The sequence below is a fragment of the Delphinapterus leucas genome, chromosome 11 (assembly GCF_059928025.1).
Source record: "Delphinapterus leucas isolate spDelLeu-1000000601 "Yukka" chromosome 11, BTC_Dleu_Yukka2, whole genome shotgun sequence".
In the NCBI taxonomy this organism is placed as follows: domain Eukaryota; kingdom Metazoa; phylum Chordata; class Mammalia; order Artiodactyla; family Monodontidae; genus Delphinapterus; species Delphinapterus leucas.
The window spans coordinates 52,526,218-52,547,341 of record NC_143139.1 but is presented as its reverse complement, the minus strand read 5'-3'; the positions used below and the strand labels follow the sequence as shown (position 1 = coordinate 52,547,341).

Below are 21,124 nucleotides of genomic sequence, written 5' to 3'. Positions count from 1 at the left end.
AAGTGCACACACGCTGTTCATGCTGACACTTGAAGACACTGGTTTGCAAAACAGAGATATAGCATCACAGAATTTTGGAGCTGCAAGGTACCTTAGAAATCAGCTCATCCAACATCCTCATCTGTCAGGTGAGGGCACCGAGGCAGCTCAAAAAAGGCTGCCCTGTCGGAATTTCGTATTCTGATATTAACAGAGACACCTATGATACGGCATTCTTCAGGTGTCCCCCTGTCCTAGGTTTCTCTGTTAAGACAATGAGGAAAAGGTTAATATTGATCTGATTCAGCAACCTCCTGGTCAAGTGTTCTATGGCTTACAGCTGGCTCTTTCATAAACTGGAGACTGTTGTTTTTTTTGGCCGTGCTGTCACACAGTTGTGGGATCTTAGTTCCCCTACCAGGGATTGAACCCAGGCCACGTCAGTGAAAGCACCGAGTCCTAACCACTGGACCTCCAGGGCACTCCCTGGAGACTCTTTATGGAAGAATGAATTGATCTCTCTTTTTTTTTTTTTTTAAAGGAAGAAAAAATTCCTTGAGAGTAGATGCATCGGTAGACTTGTTAGGCAGCCCCTCATAATCTGTGTGACCCAGTTTCACCTCCGTGGCCCCACTTGCTGCTGCCCAGCACCGCTGCCCACCGACCCCAAAGCAACCTGGGGTCGGACCACTCAGTCACAAGCAGGCTGTGAGCTGGGCTTCCTTCACTCAGGATATTTCAAGTGAGCCAGCACCCCAGAGGCTAGCATATGGGATTCCCACTCTACATCCTTCAACCCAGGTGGAGAGATCTGAGTGTTTAAACCTTTCCTGAGTTTGACTGCTGTGAGTCTGCTCCTCCCCCATCCTGTGCTTTCAAACAAAGATAGATATGGTGCACATCAGAATCGTAAATTCCAGTCTGCTGGTTCAGAATCGGGTGAGAATGGGACGAGAAGGGAAAAGATCAAAGGTTTATCTATTGCTCAATAAATTAATTTTCTTTTTCCACATTTCAAGCAGGATGTTAAGCCCTTTTACATGTGTTTTCCTATTTAGCCCTCAGAGCTTCCCTGTGAGATGACTATCCCCATTCTAGTGATGAGGAAACTGACACCTAGAGAGGTGAAAATAAGGTACCCAGGTCACACAGCTGGTAGGTGACAGAGTTGGATTCAAATTGATTCCTGGGACTTCCCTGGCGGCCCAGTAGTTAGGACTCCACGCTTCCACTGCAGGGGACACAGGCTCGATCCCTGGTCAGGGAACTGAGCTCCTGCAAGTCGCGCAGTGCGGCAAAAAAAAAAACAAAACTGATTCCTGAGTTCAGCCTTTTTCAATTCTTGGAATCACCACTGGGGGGTGGCGGGGGGCCTGCCACACCAGGGTCTTGTGTCTAAACCTTGCTTCTGGTAAGCTGGGATGCTGACTGATTGTGTTCAACACTTCTAAGTCTGTAGAAAGGACTGCTCCATGCTAAACATCACTACAGTGATTGCCCCACTTTGCTCGTTTCCTTGGGATTTTTAAGAGGGTTATCAAATGACTCAGCTTTCCTGGAATTTAAACAGCCCACAAGTCCATTTTAAATACTAATTAAAACATTTTTTCTGATTTTATTTGAAACTAAAAAGTAATTCACAATAGACGCAGTTATCTTGTAACATTGCTCAGGAGAAGGCAAGGAGTGACTTCTAGGGACCCTTGCCAACTCTTTTTTTTTTTTTTTTTTGCGGTACGTGGGCCTCTCACTGCTGTGGCCTCTCCCGTTGCGGAGCACAGGCTCAGCGGCCATGGCTCATGGGCCCAGCCGCTCTGCGGCATGTGGGATCTTCCTGGACCAGGGCACGAACCCGTGTCCCCTGCATTGGCAGGCAGACTCTCAACCACTGCGCCACCAGGGAAGCCCTCAAGTCTTTATTATTATGAATAAATAAAGTATATCAGGGAATTTCTATTCAGTAGCATTCAGGGATTATTTCTACCTTTCCTATTATTATTTGGTGTTTCAGAACTGGCGCGATCCACATAGGAGACCGAATCCTAGCCATCAATAGCAGCAGCTTGAAAGGGAAGCCTCTGAGTGAAGCCATCCATTTGTTACAGATGGCAGGAGAGACTGTCACCTTGAAAATTAAGAAGCAGACAGATGGTGAGTGGGTTGAAAGCCACAATTAAGGATTTGCAGTGCATTTCCTTCCCTTAAAGAATGTGCAAATGTCTACGTGTTTGTTTCTCAGGAAATAAACAGCCAGAGAGTGTTGGCATATCTTTGTATTTAAATTTTCTGTAGTACTTAAGCTCCTTTTCTGTCTTTAAAGCCCAGTCAGCATCAAGTCCCAAGAAGTTCCCCATTGCCAGCCACCTGAGTGACCTGGGAGACGTGGAGGACCCGTCTCCAGCACAGAAGCCAGGCAAACTCACCGATACGTACCCCTCCACTGTGCCCAGCGTGGACAGTGCCGTGGACTCGTGGGATGGCTCAGGAATAGAAGGCAGCTACGGGAATCAAGGTATGTCCTAGCCGTGGGGTACAGGAAATTTGTCTTTGGTGAAACTCAGGTTTCTCAAAGATCCACCTTCTGCTCCGTGAAAAGAGTATCTTTATTTGACTTGTGTCTGCATCAATGTAACCATAGTGAACACAGTGAATATGGTGGCCTTTCATCTCCTCCTCCTTAATGCTAATAAGTTGTGAACATCTATCCAACACTAGCAGGCCCCTGTTAGACCTACTGCCGTCCAAGTGTTGGATCCAGAGCTTGTCCTTCTAGCACAGTTTAATATGAGGCAAACCACACAGTAAATTGGGTCACTGAAGACCGGCCGCATTGTCTTACTTTTTTAGCAAGCTTTCCACAAAGATGGAATGAGGAGGACAGAGGATGTGCAAAGAGATGAGCCCAAAGATTTGTGACCCCATTTATTCCTGCCTCTTCCCAACTTTTCATGGAAACGTGTAGGGGTTTCCCCCAATGTGCATCATTAGAGAGTTGTAATCATAGTATATTAAAGTATATTGTAGTTCTTTCTTCACAAACATCATCTTCATGGGACAAAGTATAACCTATATGAAAAGGTAAACCTCACTAACACAATATAAACACACAAAAAGTATTAGACTGAAGACAGAGTATAAACTAAATGCTTCTTTTAAAAATATGTTTCCTTCTTAACGATACTTAGCATCGTTAAGATGAAGTGTGTCAAAAATTCTCTCTATTTCTCCTTATCTGAGCCTTACCTTCTCTCTAACACCCTGTATAAATTCCAGCCTCCGAATCCCTTTTCTGCTCTTGGTTTAAGTCAGAGAATAAAATACATAAACAGTTTGGAGAACATGTGTTCGGGCGGGAGGGTTGCTTTGTAATAACTTAGGTAACCACTTTTGAGGAGGGTCTGTATCCAGTTTGCTCTCTTCCTGGTTCTAGCTTTTTCTCTCAGCCTGCCTCTGCCTATGTCACTTTCTGTTAAATCCCAAGAAGGATGGACAAAAATGAAAAGAAATGATATTTCAAAGTTATCAAGTCATTACTTGTTAGAGATGGTATTGGAGTTTGGTGGAGAAAATATTTTAGTTTTCTTTTTGTTGTTTTGGTTTTTTAAAAAACAAGAAAATTTTATTTAATTTTTAAAGAAAATTCGATTTTACTGGTTTATTCTTATTCAAGACACTATATATTTTAACAGCTTTTTTGAGATATAATTTACATAACATAAAGTTCACTGTTTTAAATGCACAATTCAGTGTTTTCTTAGTATATGTACAGAGTTGTGCAGCCATTACCATAATCTATTATAGAACATTTAGTGACCCCGAAAAGGAACACCATACACATTAGCACACACCCACCCTCTCCACCCAAACCCTAGGTAGCCACTAATCTACTTTCTATCTCTATAGATTTGCCTATTCTGGACATTTCATATAAGTGGAATCGTATAATATGTGGCCTTTTGTGACTGGCTTCTTTCACTTAGCATAATATTTTTAAGTTCATCCATGTTGCAGCATGTATCAGTACTTCATTTATTTTTATGGCTCAGTAATATTCCGTTGTGTGAATAAACAGGTGGAGAAAATATTTTGAACACCCAAAAGAGGACTGGGACTTTCATTTACCTGGCAAGTAATTTTTTCCAAGTCTAAATACCTTGTGACAAGTTAGCTATGCCACCAAATAACAGCTATTTTCATTGCCAGGGAGTTGATAAACTCCCAGAGGACACTCTGGATAAAGGACCCAAGTCAAATTCTGTCAGCGTAGACTGAGGTTTATTTCTTAATGTGTTTGTTTATTGTTTATTTACTAATGTGGGAACTTCTTTGTTACACAGATTTTGGTGAGCTATTGATTATAATCAGTTCTGCCCTTAAGTGATATGTGAGAACTTAGCTACTCTGTCCTCTTACACAATAAGATCAGGCCCACGATTAGCACACTGAATATAAGGCCTATCCCTCGTTTATAAAAGATGAAGAACCATTTATTATTTATGAAGGATTTTGAAAATTTGGAACCCTAGACAGGGAATGGTAGTCATAATTATTGGTATGATAAATTTGGCATTTATAAATTAAAAATCATTACGAGTTTGAAGAGAGATTAGAGAGATATAGAGAAAATGGCAACTGGGATAGAATTGACATCCTCCAAGGTGATGAAAACTTGGTAATAATACCTTGTATTTGTAAAACTAGAGTTTACAAAGCACTTTTACATAACTCATCTCAAGTGATTCCCACAAGGAACACGGAAGCTGAAATCACAGGATTTCGGTATTGGGAGAGAATTTGAAGTCAGCTAGTCTGGCGTCCAGTGCAGCCCTTGATGTCCTGTCCAGCCTGGCTGCCCGCCGTCGTGCTGCACGGCCTAGAGCGCCCAGAGTGACAAGTTGCTGCCTAAGTGCTAAGGCAGCTCTCCCTGGTCCCCGTACTTAGTTCTGACAGCTCAGAGTTCTCCCTTGTATTGAGCTGAGATCTGTCAGCCTGTAGCTTCTGCCTATTCTAGTTCTACCCTCAAGGTCATTCCGAAGTAAAGCCTCCTCGACACTTGACAACCCTTCAGCTGCTCAAAGACAGCTCTCATGCCTCTCTTGAGTCTTTCCTTCTCTAAGCAAAGTAGCCCCAGTTTCTTTCACTGTTCCTCACATAACTTACCTTTGAGTGTTTTTGTCATCCTGGGGGCCTCTCTTCTGAATACATTCAAGTTTAACTCTCTACAAGCGTAGCACTCAGAAAGGAAAGTCATACTATAGTATGGCAGCCCGGAGCAACTCAAGCCTGCCACCTTCATCATTGGAAGTTGTAGAACCCATCAGTGCAGCCTACCTCACCATAAGAATTTTGGTGGGGAAAAAAAAAAAGAATTTTGGTGGGCACGTCCTAGTCACTCATTGTGATCTTACTGTTTACCAAGATCTCAAAGTCTGTCTTTTTCCCCTTTACTTGTGATACTGGGTTAAACCAGATCTCTCCAGATAGTGCTTGTGAAGTTGACTTTTTTTTAATAAATTTATTTAATTTTATTTATTTATTTTTGGCTGTGTTGGGTCTTCATTGCTGCATGCAGGCCTTCTGTAGTTGCAGCGAGCAGGGGCTACTCTTCATTGCGGTGCACGGGCTTCTCATTGCAATGGCTTCTCTTGTTGCGGAGCACGGGCTCTAGGCGTGTGGGCTTCAGTAGTTGTGGCTCGCGGGCTCTAGAGCGCAGGCTCAGTAGTTGTGGCGCACAGGCTTAGTTGCTCGGCGGCATGTGGGATCTTCCCGGACCAGCACTCGAACCCATGTCCCCTGCATTGGCAGGTGGATTCTTACCCACTGCGCCACCAGGGAAGCCCATGAAGTTGACTTTTTAAAGGAAGGCCTAGAACCGTACCTTTTTTCCCCTGTGATGTATCATGTTGTGAGATGTAGATTATCTTTCTGCCTTGTCTGCACAGTCTCTCAGCACACTCTCTCTACCATATCTCAAGAAGACTTTTACCTTTAAATCTATAATAGTTGCTCCATTCCCAGTAGGACGTTGTACCTCCATCATGCGCATCTTCCTCCTTGGGCTAGGAATTCATGTCTCTGCAGCCATGTTCCTTATTGTTCTCTGCCTCTAGTCCAAAATGTCAAGCTTGCCCCATTCATTCATTAAGTAAATATGTAATGACTGGCACAATAAAAGCCAATACATGATGGGTATACAATGTTGGACAAAAGAGGTATGGTCCTTATTCTTGTGGAGGAGGTTACCCAGCTGAAGGGCCAGACAATTAACAAGTACCAACAGAGTGAATTTTTACTTAGTTAATGAAAAGGGAAAAAGGATGGAGTAATCAAACCTGGTGGAGAAAGAAGGACTGTGTTTCAAGAAGTCTCACAGTGGGATGACGCTCAGTTCTATTGATGCACACCTTTTCTAGTCTGCTTCTGGGCCAGCTTCTTCCACTCCCCATTCTCTTGACTCTTATACTATTCATGCCTCTCCGCCTTATCAAGAGCTTATGCTTTTGGCCCCCTTGTCTTATTTATTCCTCCTTCAAACTCTCAGAAAACCCTATGATTGCTTTCCTTAGAGTTTGCAAAGGTCAGTCAGTACAAGAGGAGACTGACAAATTGATGGTACCTGGACTGTCATACTCGTGGACGGTGAGGCTCTTGTGACGTCTGTAATTCTTGACTCAAGTCAGGCAGTCTGATCCTGTCATGTGTATTCTTTAGACAGTTCTCTCTTTTGCGTTTATTTTTTCAACTTTATTGAGGTGTAACTGACAAAATTATATGTAGTTAAAGTATACAATGTAATAAGATTTGGTATACATATATATTGTGACATGATTACCACCAAGTTGATTACCACATCTCTCACCTCGCATAGTTACCATTTATGTGTGTGTGTTTGGTGAGAAGGCTTAAGGTCTCCTTTCTTAGCATCATGTATACAATACAGTACTAGTAACAATCATCACCAGGCTGTGCATTACATCCCCAGAACTTATTCATCTTATAAATGAAAGTTTGCACCCTTAGACCCACATCTCTCACCTCCTGCTCCCCAGCCCCTGGCGACCACATACTACTCTCTGTTTCTATGAGTCTGACTTTATTTTTAGGTTCCACAGATAAGTGAGCTCACATAGTATTTGTCTTTTTCTCTCTGGCTTATTTTAGCATTATGTCCTCCAGGTTCATCCATGTTGTTGCAGATGACAGGATTTCCTTCATTTTTATGGCTAAAGCATTTCCCTTGTATATATACATATATCCCACACTTTATACATTCATCCATTGGCAGACACTTAGGTTGTTTCCATATCTTGGCTATCGTGAATAATGATCCAGTGACATAGGAGTAAAGCCATCTCTTCAATACAGATTTTATTTCCTTCGGATCCTTTTTGAGGTCATTATGATCATTGGTATTCTCTCAGAAAAAAGAAAACAACTCCATTTCATCCAGGTTTTCAAATATATTTGCATATAATTATATAATCGCTTATTTGATTCTTATAATTTTCTTGGTTTCTATAATTATATCCCAAGTATGGTTCTATATTTAAGGTATTTGCCCTTTTTTTTTTATAAAGAACTGACTCTTGCATTTATTTAATTCCATTCTGATTTTTTAAAATAAATTTTTGCTTTTAATTTGATTAACTTTGTTCTTCTTAGATTTTGTTCTGTTTATGACTTGAATGCATAATTCATTTATTTCCATTCTTCCTTATAGTTTTCATAAAAGGTGATGGTGATTGATCAAAAAGACACCAACATGTACAGAGTCCAGCTTTCCTTGAACGTAGTTAGGTAACACAACATAGTACGTACAAAGAGTAGCACAGAGCAGGAGACTCAGCAGGATTTTCTCCATTGGGGGAGGGTTATTTTTCTCTTCCATTTCTTTTCTGATCTCTACAAGCTCATGTTTCGTCTCCTTCTATGATTTTGCCTTGCCCAGTTTTCCTTGAGCTCTCATATCTCTGATCTCTTGTTTTATAGAGATGTGTATTTTTTTAATTTTGTTGTGATATATTTGGTCATATTCATCATTTGCTCCATGGCAGTCTTTTTCACATGAGCATCCTTCATCTGTTATGGCTTTGTTTTTCTGTGCCTTCTCTCCTTTGTTTAAATATTAACTTGGTATATGTCTTATGCCATTTACTTTTAAATTACTGCTTACGTTTAAGATGTAAGATGACTTTTTCCTAAATTGGAAGGGCGCAAAATTTACCCCCGGTTCACGGTACCTGTGATAAGTGCATTCTTCCTCAGCCAGCAGAGGGCAGCAACTGCAGGCTGCCACCAATGTAGAATTCCTCTCTGCCAGCCTGGCTCACTGGGAGATTGCTTCATGCAGTCTGTGGCATGTCTGGAGGTATCTCTCAGCCCACCTCCCTGGCTTTTCCCTGGTGCCAAACTGGCTCTAGGGCACTTCCTGCCACCAGTCAATGCAATCCATTCTAGTGTTCCAAACAAAGCATTATTGTTTTGCCTCATGCCATGGCCCCTGCTTTGGAGGACTGGGCCTTTTCCAGTATCTCTGGTCAGAGGTGTCTCCTCTTGGCTTCTTAGCACCACACCCCGTTTGTCTTTCACGGGATTTGGTAACTTTCCCTGTGTATTATGGTTCAATATTCTAGTTTTGCTGAAGATGGACTCTACATTCTGTTCTTTGTTTTGAGGTGATTTCTAAGAGAAGGTAGATCTATCTTTGCTCTGCCATTTTGAAACCACAGACTCTCTAAATACATTGAATATTTCTTGGCAACAACAATTACAAATAGTTACACAAATATATGATTTGATCTTCTCATTTTTAGCAAAATTGGGGCTTTAGGAAATAAATTTGGCAGGAAATTATCTGGCTCGCTCTCCTGTGCTAAAATTGGCTTTCAAAAATAAAAGTAATGGCAGGAGCTACAATCCCAAAATTGTAGAGTTGAAGATTGATTTTCAAAACCATTCTCTGATTTTAAACTTTATGAATAAGAACCAGCATCACTTTTCTAAATTAATAGTGAATGTGAATTAAGAGCTACACAGGGAAGATATTTATCTGCACCATATTGTGGTACTAAAAACAATATTGAGCATCCGAATTTTACAAATATCTGAGGTGTAGTTACCCTAAAAGTAAAAATTATTATACCAAGTGTCCATCAACTTTCAGAAGTACCTACATTTGTGAAGACCTATTTTTTCCTCATGCAACTGAATAAAACGTAAACATTACTCTCAGTGAAAAGAATCTAGGCTGAATTTTATACCTTGTGTTAGTTTTCTTGGGCTACTGTAACAAAATACCACAGACTAGTGGCTTCAACAACAGAAATGCATTTTCTCACTGTTTGGGAGGCTAGAAGTCCTTGATCAGGTGTTGGCAGATTTCGTTTCTTCTGAAGCCCCTCTCTCCTTGGTCTGCAGATGGCCACCTTCTCACTGTGTCCTCACATGGCCTTCCTTCTGTGTACCCGCATCCCTGGTGTTTTGTGTGTATCCACATTTCCTCTTCTTATAAGGACACCCATCTGATGGGACCATAGCCCCACCCTTATGACGTCATTTAACTTTAATTACCTCTTTAAAAGCCCTATTTCCAAATAGAGTCACATTGGGGGTTAGGGCATCAACTTATGAGTTGGGGGGTGACACAAGTCAATCCATAGCATCCCTCACATTATTATACAAAATATAAGACCAGATACTGAAACTGAGATGTGAAAGAAAGAAAGAAAGGAGGGAGGGAGGGAGAAAGGGAAAGGAGGGAGAAAAAAAGAAAAATGAAAAGGTTTCCAGTTCTAAGTAAGAAGAGTAACTACTTAGGAAATACATTTTTTAATTACTTCTATCTTTCAATGTTTTAATCAATTTAGAATTTTAAATCTAGTTTACAGTATCATACCTGTTGATTTTATGTGCTTATTTACATCATCACTCAGTAAATACAAAGTCTAATTATATTTCTGGCACCTGGGCTGCCTCGTTTATTTTATTCTTTCCATGGCTTTTAAGTTTGACTCCTATGTAAAGGGATATTCCTCAGGGCCTGGTAACATCTTCTCAACTGTGGCAACCAACTTGCCTTTACCCAAACCTAATTTCCCTCAGATATTCCCTATTTTAAATTGCGCTGTCATCATCCACCTGCATCAGTTAGGGGTTGGATTCACCTACGTATAAAAGAAAATACAGAGGATGGTGTTTAAACAAGATAGAGGCTTATTTTTCTCCCGCTGTAGGGAAGAGCCTGAGGGGGCAGGTAGCCCCACTGTGTTATCAGGACCCAGGCATCCTCCTACTTTCTACTAGCTTCACATCTCATGTCTCTCCATTCATTGCCATTGCCTTTGTTACAAATCCTTCATCAGGTCTGAAATATTTACTTCCTCATTCATCTTACTTTGAGCATCTTACCATTCCATGTTACTATCAATGACCTTTAGAAAACCTAAATCAAACAATGCCACTCCCTTAAAAAAAAAAAAAAAAAACTCTTTTGATGGTTCTCTCTTGCTGTTGGATGAAGCCAAAGGTCCTTAGTTTAAAACACAGAGTTCTTTGTAATCCAGTCCCCACCTTTTTTTTTTTTTTGCGGTACGTGGGCCTCTCGCTGCTGTAGCCTCTCCCGTTGCGGAGCACAGGCTCCGGACGCGCAGGCTCAGCGGCCATGGCTCAAGGGCCCAGCCGCTCCGCAGCATGTGGGATCTTCCCGGACCGGGGCACGAACCTGTGTCCCCTGCATCGGCAGGCGGACTCTCAACCACTGCGCCACCGGGGAAGCCCCAGTCCCCAACTGCTTTATCGATCCCATCTCCCGACACTTCCCCACAGTACCTTTTACTTCTCATCCTGTGCTCACTCTTCTCTAAGCAAGCTTTGGTCTTTGGTACCTTGATAGCGCTAGGTGTTTTGATGTTAATCAGTCCCTGCCTTTATCAATTCTAAATCTGTTGGGAAATAGAAATTGGAGTCAGCAATGGATTAAAATATCAACATCTTAATTTTTTTTTTGACAGAGTCGGGGGGTTGTCAGAAAATCTGGATTGAATGTACACCCAGAGTCAGGATTGTTATTTCCCTACCCCAACCCAGGTCTGATGTTGGGACTTAAGTAAGGGGAAAGTCAGATCTAGAAAGAAAACTCTAACCCCAGCATATCAGTTGGATTTGACTTAGCTGAATAGAACTAAAAACCCTAATATTGCAGTGACTTAACTCAAAAAGGAGCAGGCATTTCAGAACTAGTATATAATTCAACAGTGTCATCAAAGACCCATGCTCTTAAGTGTTTCTTCTCTATTATGCTTAGTACTTGCCTTCCATCCTTGGGTTTATCACATCGTCCAAGATAGTTATTGGGGCTCCAGCCATTTCATCTACATTCCGGGCAGCAGGAAAGAGAGTTGTAAGGAGACTTTCCGGAAGTTTTGTTTACATGTCATTGGCCAGAACTTTCTACATAATTAAATTAACACAACTTCAAGGGAGGCTAGGAAATATAGTCTTATCCTGAGCAGTAATATGTCCACCCTCAAAACTGGTATTCTAGTAAAAAGTTGAAGATGAGAATGGATGTTATGATAGGCAATTAGTAGTCTGCCACAGTCAGCTAACTGTGCAGTCTTGGCCTCCTGCCTCCTTCAAGTTCAGTGAGCCCCAGGAGTGGGACCCAGGTTTGCTTGCCTAATGGTGCAGCAGCAGTGGGAGAGAATGGGTCTGGAGAGAGCCAAGAAGGGCCCAAGGGTACATTCCCGGTGCTCTTTTCCAGAACTGGACCATTGGGTAAATCGCTGCTCTTCCTCTGGGGAGGACTAAGTGCAGACGATACGAGGGACCAGGAAATCCCTGGACTACTGCTCCCTCCATGAGAGTGAAGCAGGAACCCACTGACGGAACGTGAGGCCAGGGAGCGGCGCTTATCACGAGTGCACCTTTCCAGCCCCTCTTGCTAGGCCTGCACTGCTTCTGCGGTACTTCCACTAGTAAATGCCAGCTTATCCTCTAAGTCCCAGCTTGTATGTTGCTTTTCCGTTGACACCTTTCATGACCTGTATTCTGGCCCCCAGACAGATCTCTATTCTTTTCTCTCAGTGTGTTCAGACTGAAAGGATAACACTCCTCACATGCTATTAGAATTCTCATTTTCTATCTATGCCTGTTTCTCCTCCTCTTTCTCCAAAACCTATACTAAACTGTGCAGTTTGGGAGGACAGGAACCTAGTTTTATTATCTTTACATTTCAGCTCCTCCAGCAGTACCTGACAAGTCTTAGAGGTGCTGGAACATCTCCTGAATTAGCAATGCTGATTTCCTACTTTCCCTGTTTTATAATAGGGAGACTGAGATCTTGGCAAGTTGAGTGACTTAGTACATAATAAAAGTAATGAACATTAAATGAGGCTTTCATTAAAACCTCATTGTGTTCCAGGCATGTTCATGAGTGTTTGTGTGTATTATCCTCCTTAATTCTCATATCAACCTTGTGAAGCACGTGTCATTATCCCTATTTTACATTGGAGGTGAATTGGCCAAGACTGCAGAGCAAGGAAGTGGCAAACCTGGGATTTGAACCTAGGTCTTCTCTTACTTCAGTCCCTGTGCTAGCATAGCATGGACCAGACCCAGGTCTTCTAAGTTCATGCCTAATGCAAAAATATTTGAATTGTATCTCCTTTTCGTGCCCTGCTTTGTTGTAATGCAATAATCATTTAATAATGCTTATTAAGACAAGGCATCCTTGGTATAGATAGACACGCCTTTCGGCAGGGAGGGGACATTTTCCTAGTACTGATGCTTCACATCTGCTCAAGGCCATCCTTACACTCTTGCCCAGGTCACCAGGAACTACTTACAACAGTTGGAAGGAAAATCAGAAAGTTAATCTGCTCAGTTTAAAACATGTTGGAATTTCCCCTGGGAACTGAACGGTCCTATGGGTTAATGCCTATCAGAAAAGGATGCTCCCCCGGAGGACACAACCATTTAGCATTTGGCTTTTAGCAAGTTTAAAGCTGGGTAAGGGAAGTGAGGCGTGGGCTTCCCCTAACTCTTATTAAGAGACTTCATGTAAATACTTGGGGGTTAGTTTATTTGGCTCAGAAGGAGAAGATGCATAGCCTGTCAGACGGAGCCAGGAGAAATGCAGTGTTGCCCAGTCACCCCCCCGTCAAGAGGAGACTCATGTGTTCCCTTAATTCAACACTTCTGACAGAAAACTGCACATTCATCACACAAGACTTCTCCCCAAATGTCCAGCCACACTCTGCAGTTACCCAAGAAAGAAAATGAGATTTTGAACTGTAAATAGTTCCTCTGTGCCAAGGACTTCTTATCCTTGGTTTCCTAAAACAGGAGATACGTACAGTATTTCCATCATGCGGCTGTGTGCTTTCCCCTGCATGCTGGAGATTAAATCCTTTTGATCAGAGCACGTTACCCTTGGCCATCCTGCTCTCTCTGGGCTCTAACTGATAGTGAGGATGGCGTTATAGGACCAAACGAGTAGAGGGAAAGTGAGTGGGGAAGACAGACAAAAGGTTGGCATGGAGACAGTCAACTTATGTGGTTGAGTCATTGAATTGTATGTGAAATTGGAGCCCTAGGCCTGTTTGCTAGATTATATGTTTTAAGCATAGTAAGAAATGTATGTAATATTGCAACCCGGTACACACACGTAAACACACACACATGTAACGGGTCACAGCCTGAAGGAGTAGAGGAAGCCGTGTGTGGTGGTTACGGCACGAACCATAAAGTCAGACCTACCAGTCAGCCCCTGCTCTCCCAGCTGAAGGCACCTCATGAAGAATTTTGAAAAACTGAGACCCCGCAACACACTTAAAGCTGTCATCCTAACCTTTTTCTCCTCAAATTATAATACTTGCAAAAACTGTCATTTCCAGTTTGCGGTAAATATGCTTAAATATATTTTTGTCAAAATATGGAGCCACAGATTTAGCTCAAATGTGTGGAAAATTGTCCATTATATAACCTCATCGTCAAAGCCATTCCTCACTGTCACCCATCAAGCCAATCAGACTTAATTCCCTGTCGGAAAGGAAGTCAGTCTTTGTTTTGCAGCTCAAATAAACATCATAATGTGCCCACCTCCTCACCCTGACAGCTGTCCTTCTGAATTCTGATTCTGAGATGCAGGGAGATAGATGGATGAGAGGGGGTAAAAGCCTTGCGCTGAATCTGTGCCTGATTGAAATAAGGCTCCACTCCAAGACCTGCCCTCAGGAATGAGGCTTTCCCGAATTATCCCTTGATTTGATGCCTAGGAGTTTTTATATCCCGGGGCCAAGCTCATTCAAAGGTTTGATATGGATGAGAAGTAGGTCTTTCATTTGTAAAGGGGCAGGAAAACAATTGTGAATGGGGAAGTAAGAAGGGAGACTTGACAGATCTCAGATCCTCCCAGAACTTTCTCAGCGAGGCCGGTTTGGGGAAGACCTGACTGTGGAATTTGAGGATCTGAAAACTGATTCTCCTAAAGTTAGGACTGGAACCCCCAGGAAAGTGTGCAAGTACCCCTAGGTCCTTGAATGCAAATAATAACAGTATCTACCTTCAAAGATAATTATGAAGAATAAATAAGGTGATACAAATAAAGCACTTGGGCTTCGCTGGTGGCACAGTGGTTGAGAGTCCGCCTGCCGATGCAGGGGACACGGGTTTGTGCCCCGGTCCGGGAAGATCTCACATGCCGCGGAGCGGCTGGGCCCGTGAGCCATGGCCGCTTAGCCTGCGCGTCCAGAGCCTGTGCTCCGCAACGGGAGAGGCTACAGCAGTGAGAGGCCCGCGTACCGCAAAAATAAATAAATAAAGCACTTAATGAAGTTCTGGTTGCATAGTAAATGCCCACCTTGTGTTTGCCATTATTGCTGGTGCTGTAGTTATTTGACCCCCCTACTCGCTAACAATGTCATTTCTTGGTGGATGAAATAATCCTCGGGCTCATCCCTAACATTGGTGGGCGCCAGCCGGTTTAGCCACGGTTAGTCCACACTCCTGCAACCAGCGCCCCTTGGCCACTCCTTGGGCCGGGAATCCACATCTGGTGGCAAATTCCACTCTCAAAAGGACAGACTTCCACCTGGAAGTGGACGCAGGGTGTCTGGGCAGGAAAGTCAGGGTTCTCACCTTCTGGAGCTTGCGCTAGAAAGGGTTAGATACAGGTCTGGGCATACTCCACCACCACCGCCCCCAGGCCCCAGCAGATTTCTCACCCGGACAGAGGAGGGCAGGAGCCACAGAAAGCACAGGTCCCCCACTGTGGCTCCTCCTGCTTGGGTCTAAGGGTCTTACCTCAGGGTTGTTGTTAGACTCATTTGGGATAATAGGTGTGAATGTGTCTTTAATGTAAGACTTAAGTATTGTCTTGATGGCCTCCAGGATCCCAAATTCTGTTAAAGTCAGCCCCCTTGAACAAACTAACGGAAGCTACAGAAAAAGACAAGTTACTAAAATAGAATATAATGCCTTGTTTTTGTTTCAGGCACTGGCTTTCAGGCCTCAGGCTACAACTTCAACACCTATGACTGGAGGAGTCCCAAACAGAGAGGCAGTTTGTCCCCAGTCACTAAGCCTCGAAGCCAGACTTACCCAGATGTGGGGCTGAGTAACGAAGACTGGGACCGGTCCACAGTCAGTGGGTAAGGTTTTCACCAACTGCTACCCTGTCCCGACTGCTTCCGGGTCATTTGGGCCGGATGTGAACTTCTCTACTTCCAGTGGCACCCACTGCTAGCATTGGAAGCATTGTGTGAAGCCACTGTCGCCATCCATGCTGGCCCCATGTCCAGATTCGAAGACTTGGGCCTGCCCAGTGGGAGGCAGGGCTCCACCACACAACAGGGCAAGAGCTAAGTTGCCCTGAATGAAAACAGCAGCAGCACATGAGGAAATTCTACTTCTGTAAACCGCGTCCTCACTCTATGACCAGTTCCCTCTCCTTTTGTTTAGAAGGTAGTTTCACATTAACTTACATTAGAAAAAAAATTGTTTTTAACTGAGGGTTCCCTATTTTCAACTGAGAGGTCTATTTTAGCAGTTGGCTCCCTTACCAAAATATTTTAAGGAAATTCATAAAAAGCGATAGCACTTAACGGCTCTATACTGATGTTTGTAATGAGTGGGGAAAACATATTTTTCTCTCTTAGAGAAAAGTTTGATTTCCCTTTCCCTGTGGACAGAGCAGCTGACAGATATTCCCACGGGTGCCATGTTGACGCAGCCATGAATACTCTGAAATTCAATTAGTAAGACCATGGTCCTTCTGGTCTTTGAGACACTTTGAGTTTCCTAAACCATCCTTCTACTGGAGCTGGCTTGACTTGGAAGCCACAGTGGGAAGAAAGCCAGACCCAAAACGAATCTCTATTTTGTGCGTGAGATGAAGGAGAGAATGATTCTGGAGACCAAAAAAAAAAAAAAAAAAAAACTGTCCAGCAAGTTCTTAACCCAGACTGTTTTTCACAACAGTTTTACAGGGGCTCCGGACAGTGCAGAGGCTGAACAAGAGGAGAACTTCTGGTCCCAAGCGCTAGAGGATTTGGAAACCTGTGGACAATCAGGAATTCTCAGAGAACTGGAGGTAGCCTCGGTCCTGCTACTTTTATTGTTTCTACATTCATTGTTTTCTTGGTCCTTTTGAGTTGGCATTGATCACACCAGTTCATTTAAAAGCTTTAACCCTTTCCACAGGAGAAAGCTGACAGGCGTGTGTCTTTGAGAAACATGAATCTCTTGGTAGCTACCCTTTATGTTTATATTTTTGCTTGTGAAACTGCCTTCCCTGCCCCCTTGCCGTCTGGACAGTGATTTGATTTTATCCAATGCAGTTAAAAGTATTTCTTTCCCCATTTCCACCCCTCCCCCCCACCCCGCCGAGCTTACTGACCTGTGGCTTCTGCCATTTGCTCCCTGCTAACCCTGACTGTACCTGTTTGCCACTGGATCGTTTGGGGCGAGCTAAGTCTCCCAGCAGTGGCATCTCTCATTCTCTTATTTGCTTTAGAAAGGTTTCTTTGGCATGTTTTCATTTGTACCTGGTAGAGACATTAATTTGATCGTGAAGAGGAACATAAGAGGAAATTTTACTTTACTTCATTTTGCCCTTAATGTAGATGACAGTGCCTCTGGTGAAAAAAGCCAGTCTGTTTGAAAAGCAGCCAGCCAACATATTACAGACTACATTGCTGTTAATTGCAAATCCTGATTCTTTGTTAATTTAGTGTGAATTCAAGGAGTTGCAGAGAGACGGAGTATAATAGCTGAACTCCTGGGGAGTTCTTTAATCAAAGCCATAAATTTGCTGACGGTATTCACACTTTGGTCTGGGAAGTCCTGGACTGTTTCCTTTTATGTTCTTTTAAATTTTCGGAGCTGTAAAAAATAAAGTGGCAGAAGTTTCATTTTTATTTTGATGTCATATGAGGTCCCCAAGTCACCATAAGGAATGTGAATGGCCTAATGGGGTGGAACTCTTGCAATTCTAAAATGATGACTCATCTTTATATTATTTTGCTTCTCAAATGCATGTGTGGATACTTTATGTGATTCTAATGTCTGTGAATCTGCAAAGAGAATTATAAAGAGAAATACTAGTTTGAATTTGTAAACATCATGATTATTACCTGGCATGAATTGCAGCTTCAGAGCACAAGTTAAAGGACCTGGAGATGGATAATCCTATAAAATTTAAATACATTAAGATGTTAGCAATTGGTTCCCTTCTATGAAACTTTCAAAAAAAGTAGAGTGCTTAAGTATCAGGTGGCTTATTTAAACTTTTACCACTTCCCATATGGAGAAGGGTCAGCATTCTCTCAAACTGAGTAAAGATCTCAGTTCACAATTTTTGAACATATTCCTGCTTTTCAAAGTGTGTTTTGGCTCGTACGCCTTTTTCACTTTGCATTTTGAAATACTTCTCTTTTGAAGAAGCAGCTATTCTTCTAATAGCTTCTACATTAGGTAAAATGAAGATGATGTAAAAAGTAGTACAATGAAGTTGTGTTTTCACTCAGACATTGAGTTATCCAATGGAAACAACATACGTCAGCATAGAAGTCATCTCGCAGGGGCCAATAGGTTTTCTGTAACATCGTTTCTGGCAGGTGTGGCCCTCGAAATTATACATCCAGGGAAAAAAATGGGTTGAATTAATAAGCCAAATAGAAATTAAAGTTTTCAACTAGGAAGAATGATTGACAAATCCATAAATTAGAATCTCATTTACACTTTTAGCACAAAGGGAATTCATTTATCAGTTTGGATGAACTCTGCTCCCTTGATTGCAAAAGCTACTATGCAAAAAATATTACTGGAGCTAGGTTCCTGCATAAGAAATGTATATCCAGCATTAAAAGTTAAAGCATACTATCACTGTAACAAATGTAGAAGATTAGCTAAGATGAAAAATGATTACAATTGAAATGAAAATGAAAATGATACTAGTCATTTTCCCCATTGCTAATAGCAATAATTTAGGTTCAGCTCTAGCGCTGAAAAATATATAGTTTTAACAAAAGAGAAAAATTCAAACTAAGACTTTGGACAAGTTACTTAATTTCCTTATCAGGTATTTCTGCTTTAAAATATGGGGATTATAATGGCTAATGTTTATACGGCACTTAACATAGAACATGGCACAATAAATGTTTGATAGAAATTATTTTTGCCCCTTTTTTGAGTAATGAATGTACTGCCTTAACTACCTTTTGCTTAGTATAACATAGGAAGAAGGTTTAACTGAATGTCAGATAGAGAACTCTTAAATCTATTCCTCCGAAGTTGTATGTATACCAGTCATCTCACTAATAATTTTGAAAAAGTATAATATAAATTATGAATTGTGCAAAATGAAAACAGGCAACACATACTCTTGAAGCAGAAACAAATCCTAGAAAACTTCAAATAATTACTTTTTATTTTAGTTTTTGTATTTGTGTTCTAATTTTAGTATTCCTTCAGCAATATCACTCATTCAATTTACATTCACTTTAAACAAAACAATCTATCCTTTGAAAACTCGACCTGAAGACCTTTTGATAGTCGGTCACTGCTTCCATTAGAACCCTTTCTAGATCAGATTGTAACTTCTGTTGTGGCTAAGGCTCATCAAAGCAGAAGTGTTGTCTCCCGGCTGTAGTGATTATTTGACTTCCAGTGTGTTTCCTGTTGGTCTAATGAAAAATGAGCATTAAAAATAAATGTTAACAAAGCAAATAGCTAGTCTAAATAGGTAAAAACAATAGGTGGATGGTCACCACAGCAAGAAAACAGCCATCAGATGCTATCAGTAACAGTAGATTAAACAAGGAAATGATATGTGTGAGTTAAATGCCATAAAAGAAAAGGATGTCCCATGTTACCAGCAACGCTAGTAATAGAAAGGTTTCAATTTAAAGGGGATTCATCTGAAATAAACCATTATATGGATAGTCCACACTGGATAAATGTTAAGGGTTTTTTTCATTTACTAAACAAAGTCAGTTTTATGTGTTTCAACCTCATACTTGACTGAGAACCAATATAGCCTCATAGTCAAGAATAAGAGTTTTGGAGACATTGCTAAAGTAGTAATCCCAGACTCTTGGGCAAGTTGCTTCACTTATCCAGGCATCCCCTTCCTTAAGTGAAATGAGGAGGTATAATAATTATAATACCTTACCATATAGAGTTATTATAAGTATTTAATGGTATGCTACATACACACACAATGTGGTACTTAGCATTTGTAAATGCTCAATGACCCATGAGGTTTTTTTTACAATTGTTTTTTTAAAAATTATCAGTAAGGGGCTTCCCTGGTGGCGCAGTGGTTGAGAGTCCGCCTGCCGATGCAGGGGACGCGGGTTCGTGCCCCGGTCCGGGAAGACCCCACATGCCGCGGAGCGCTGAGCCTGCGCTTCTGGAGCCTGTGCTCCGCAACAGGAGAGGCCACAACAGTGAGAGGCCCGCATACCGAAAAAAAAAAAAAAATTATCAGTAAGATAACTGATCTAGTCAGGATATTGATAAGTTCACTTGTTTTGTTTCTTTTTCAGCAGAGTTGTAGATATACCTACCTGTGTGCTAATACTTGGCTGTCATTCACAGATCTTGTTAGTGGCATGTGTATAGCTGAACACCAGGTGAAGCTTGGAATTATAAATCTTAGCAAGATAACAAATGAAAACTCTACTCACTTTGCAGTACTCCCTCCTGATCAGTAATTTTAGATAGTGCACTTGGCTCATTTACTACCTATGGGACCGTGTGTAGGTCAGCCTTTTTGTGCCTCAGTTTCCTCACATGTAAATTAGGAGGAATAATAGCACTTACCTCATAAAGTTGTTGTGAGGCTTAAATGCGTGAATACATTCAAAGGACTCAACAAATTACACTTCTGTTACTTTTAGCATCGGTAGTAACACCACTAGATCATGTTGTAGCCGGTCACGTGGCACGTGGAATTTGTTTTCTGTATCCATGATTTCATGCAGATTCACTGATGCTGGTACACCATTATATAACCATCATACGGAGGAACACAGCTGGCTACAGGCATATTTTCAGAATTTTAGCATCCTCTAACCATGAGAAATGAACATTCCCAGCATGATATTGGTTTCAAATGCTCTTTTTGTTCCACTTCTGAGACTCAGTCATTTTTGAGATCTAATCTTAGCATTCCTTGTGTATTATGCAGGGAACATATTTGAAAGTGAACAAACTTCTCAATTCACTGGTAAAATCCAACCCAGGTCTCATCACTTTTGAGCAAAGGGTTGAATACGGTAGCGTGATCAATGATTATTCCTTAACCTCTCTGAGGATCTTACACAAAGGTCATTTCTAAGAAACACTGACCTACGCCAAATGATGTGGAGACCTAGCTGATCTACCAACTTCTCCGGCCGGCCACGTGGCCAAAGGAAAGACAATATGCCAGAGCTAGGCAGCCAGCGTTCGGTAGAAGCCCTCGCCTTTGTATCAGTAGCCTCATTTCAGCCCATTGTTACCTCCAGGTGGGGCTAGAGGCACCATTGCAAATGGGGTCAGCCTGGTCCCCACTGAGGTGTTCTTAAGTTCATTTCTGTAAGATATACTGAAGGCTGCCTCGTGAATCCCATCTTTAGATCCCACTCAGTGGAAAGTTAAT

At 41.9% G+C, this 21,124-nt stretch overlaps 1 protein-coding gene across 1 annotated transcript in view; it reads left to right on the top strand.

Annotated features, from left to right (window-relative positions):
• GRIP1 (glutamate receptor interacting protein 1) overlaps positions 1-21,124 on the top strand; it is a 266,616-nt gene that overhangs the window by 215,550 nt on the left and 29,942 nt on the right. The window contains 4 exon segments of the mRNA XM_089919997.1: positions 1,991-2,130; positions 2,300-2,491; positions 15,473-15,629; positions 16,459-16,570. Of these exon segments, the coding sequence (XP_089776123.1) occupies positions 1,991-2,130; positions 2,300-2,491; positions 15,473-15,629; positions 16,459-16,570 (601 nt within the window).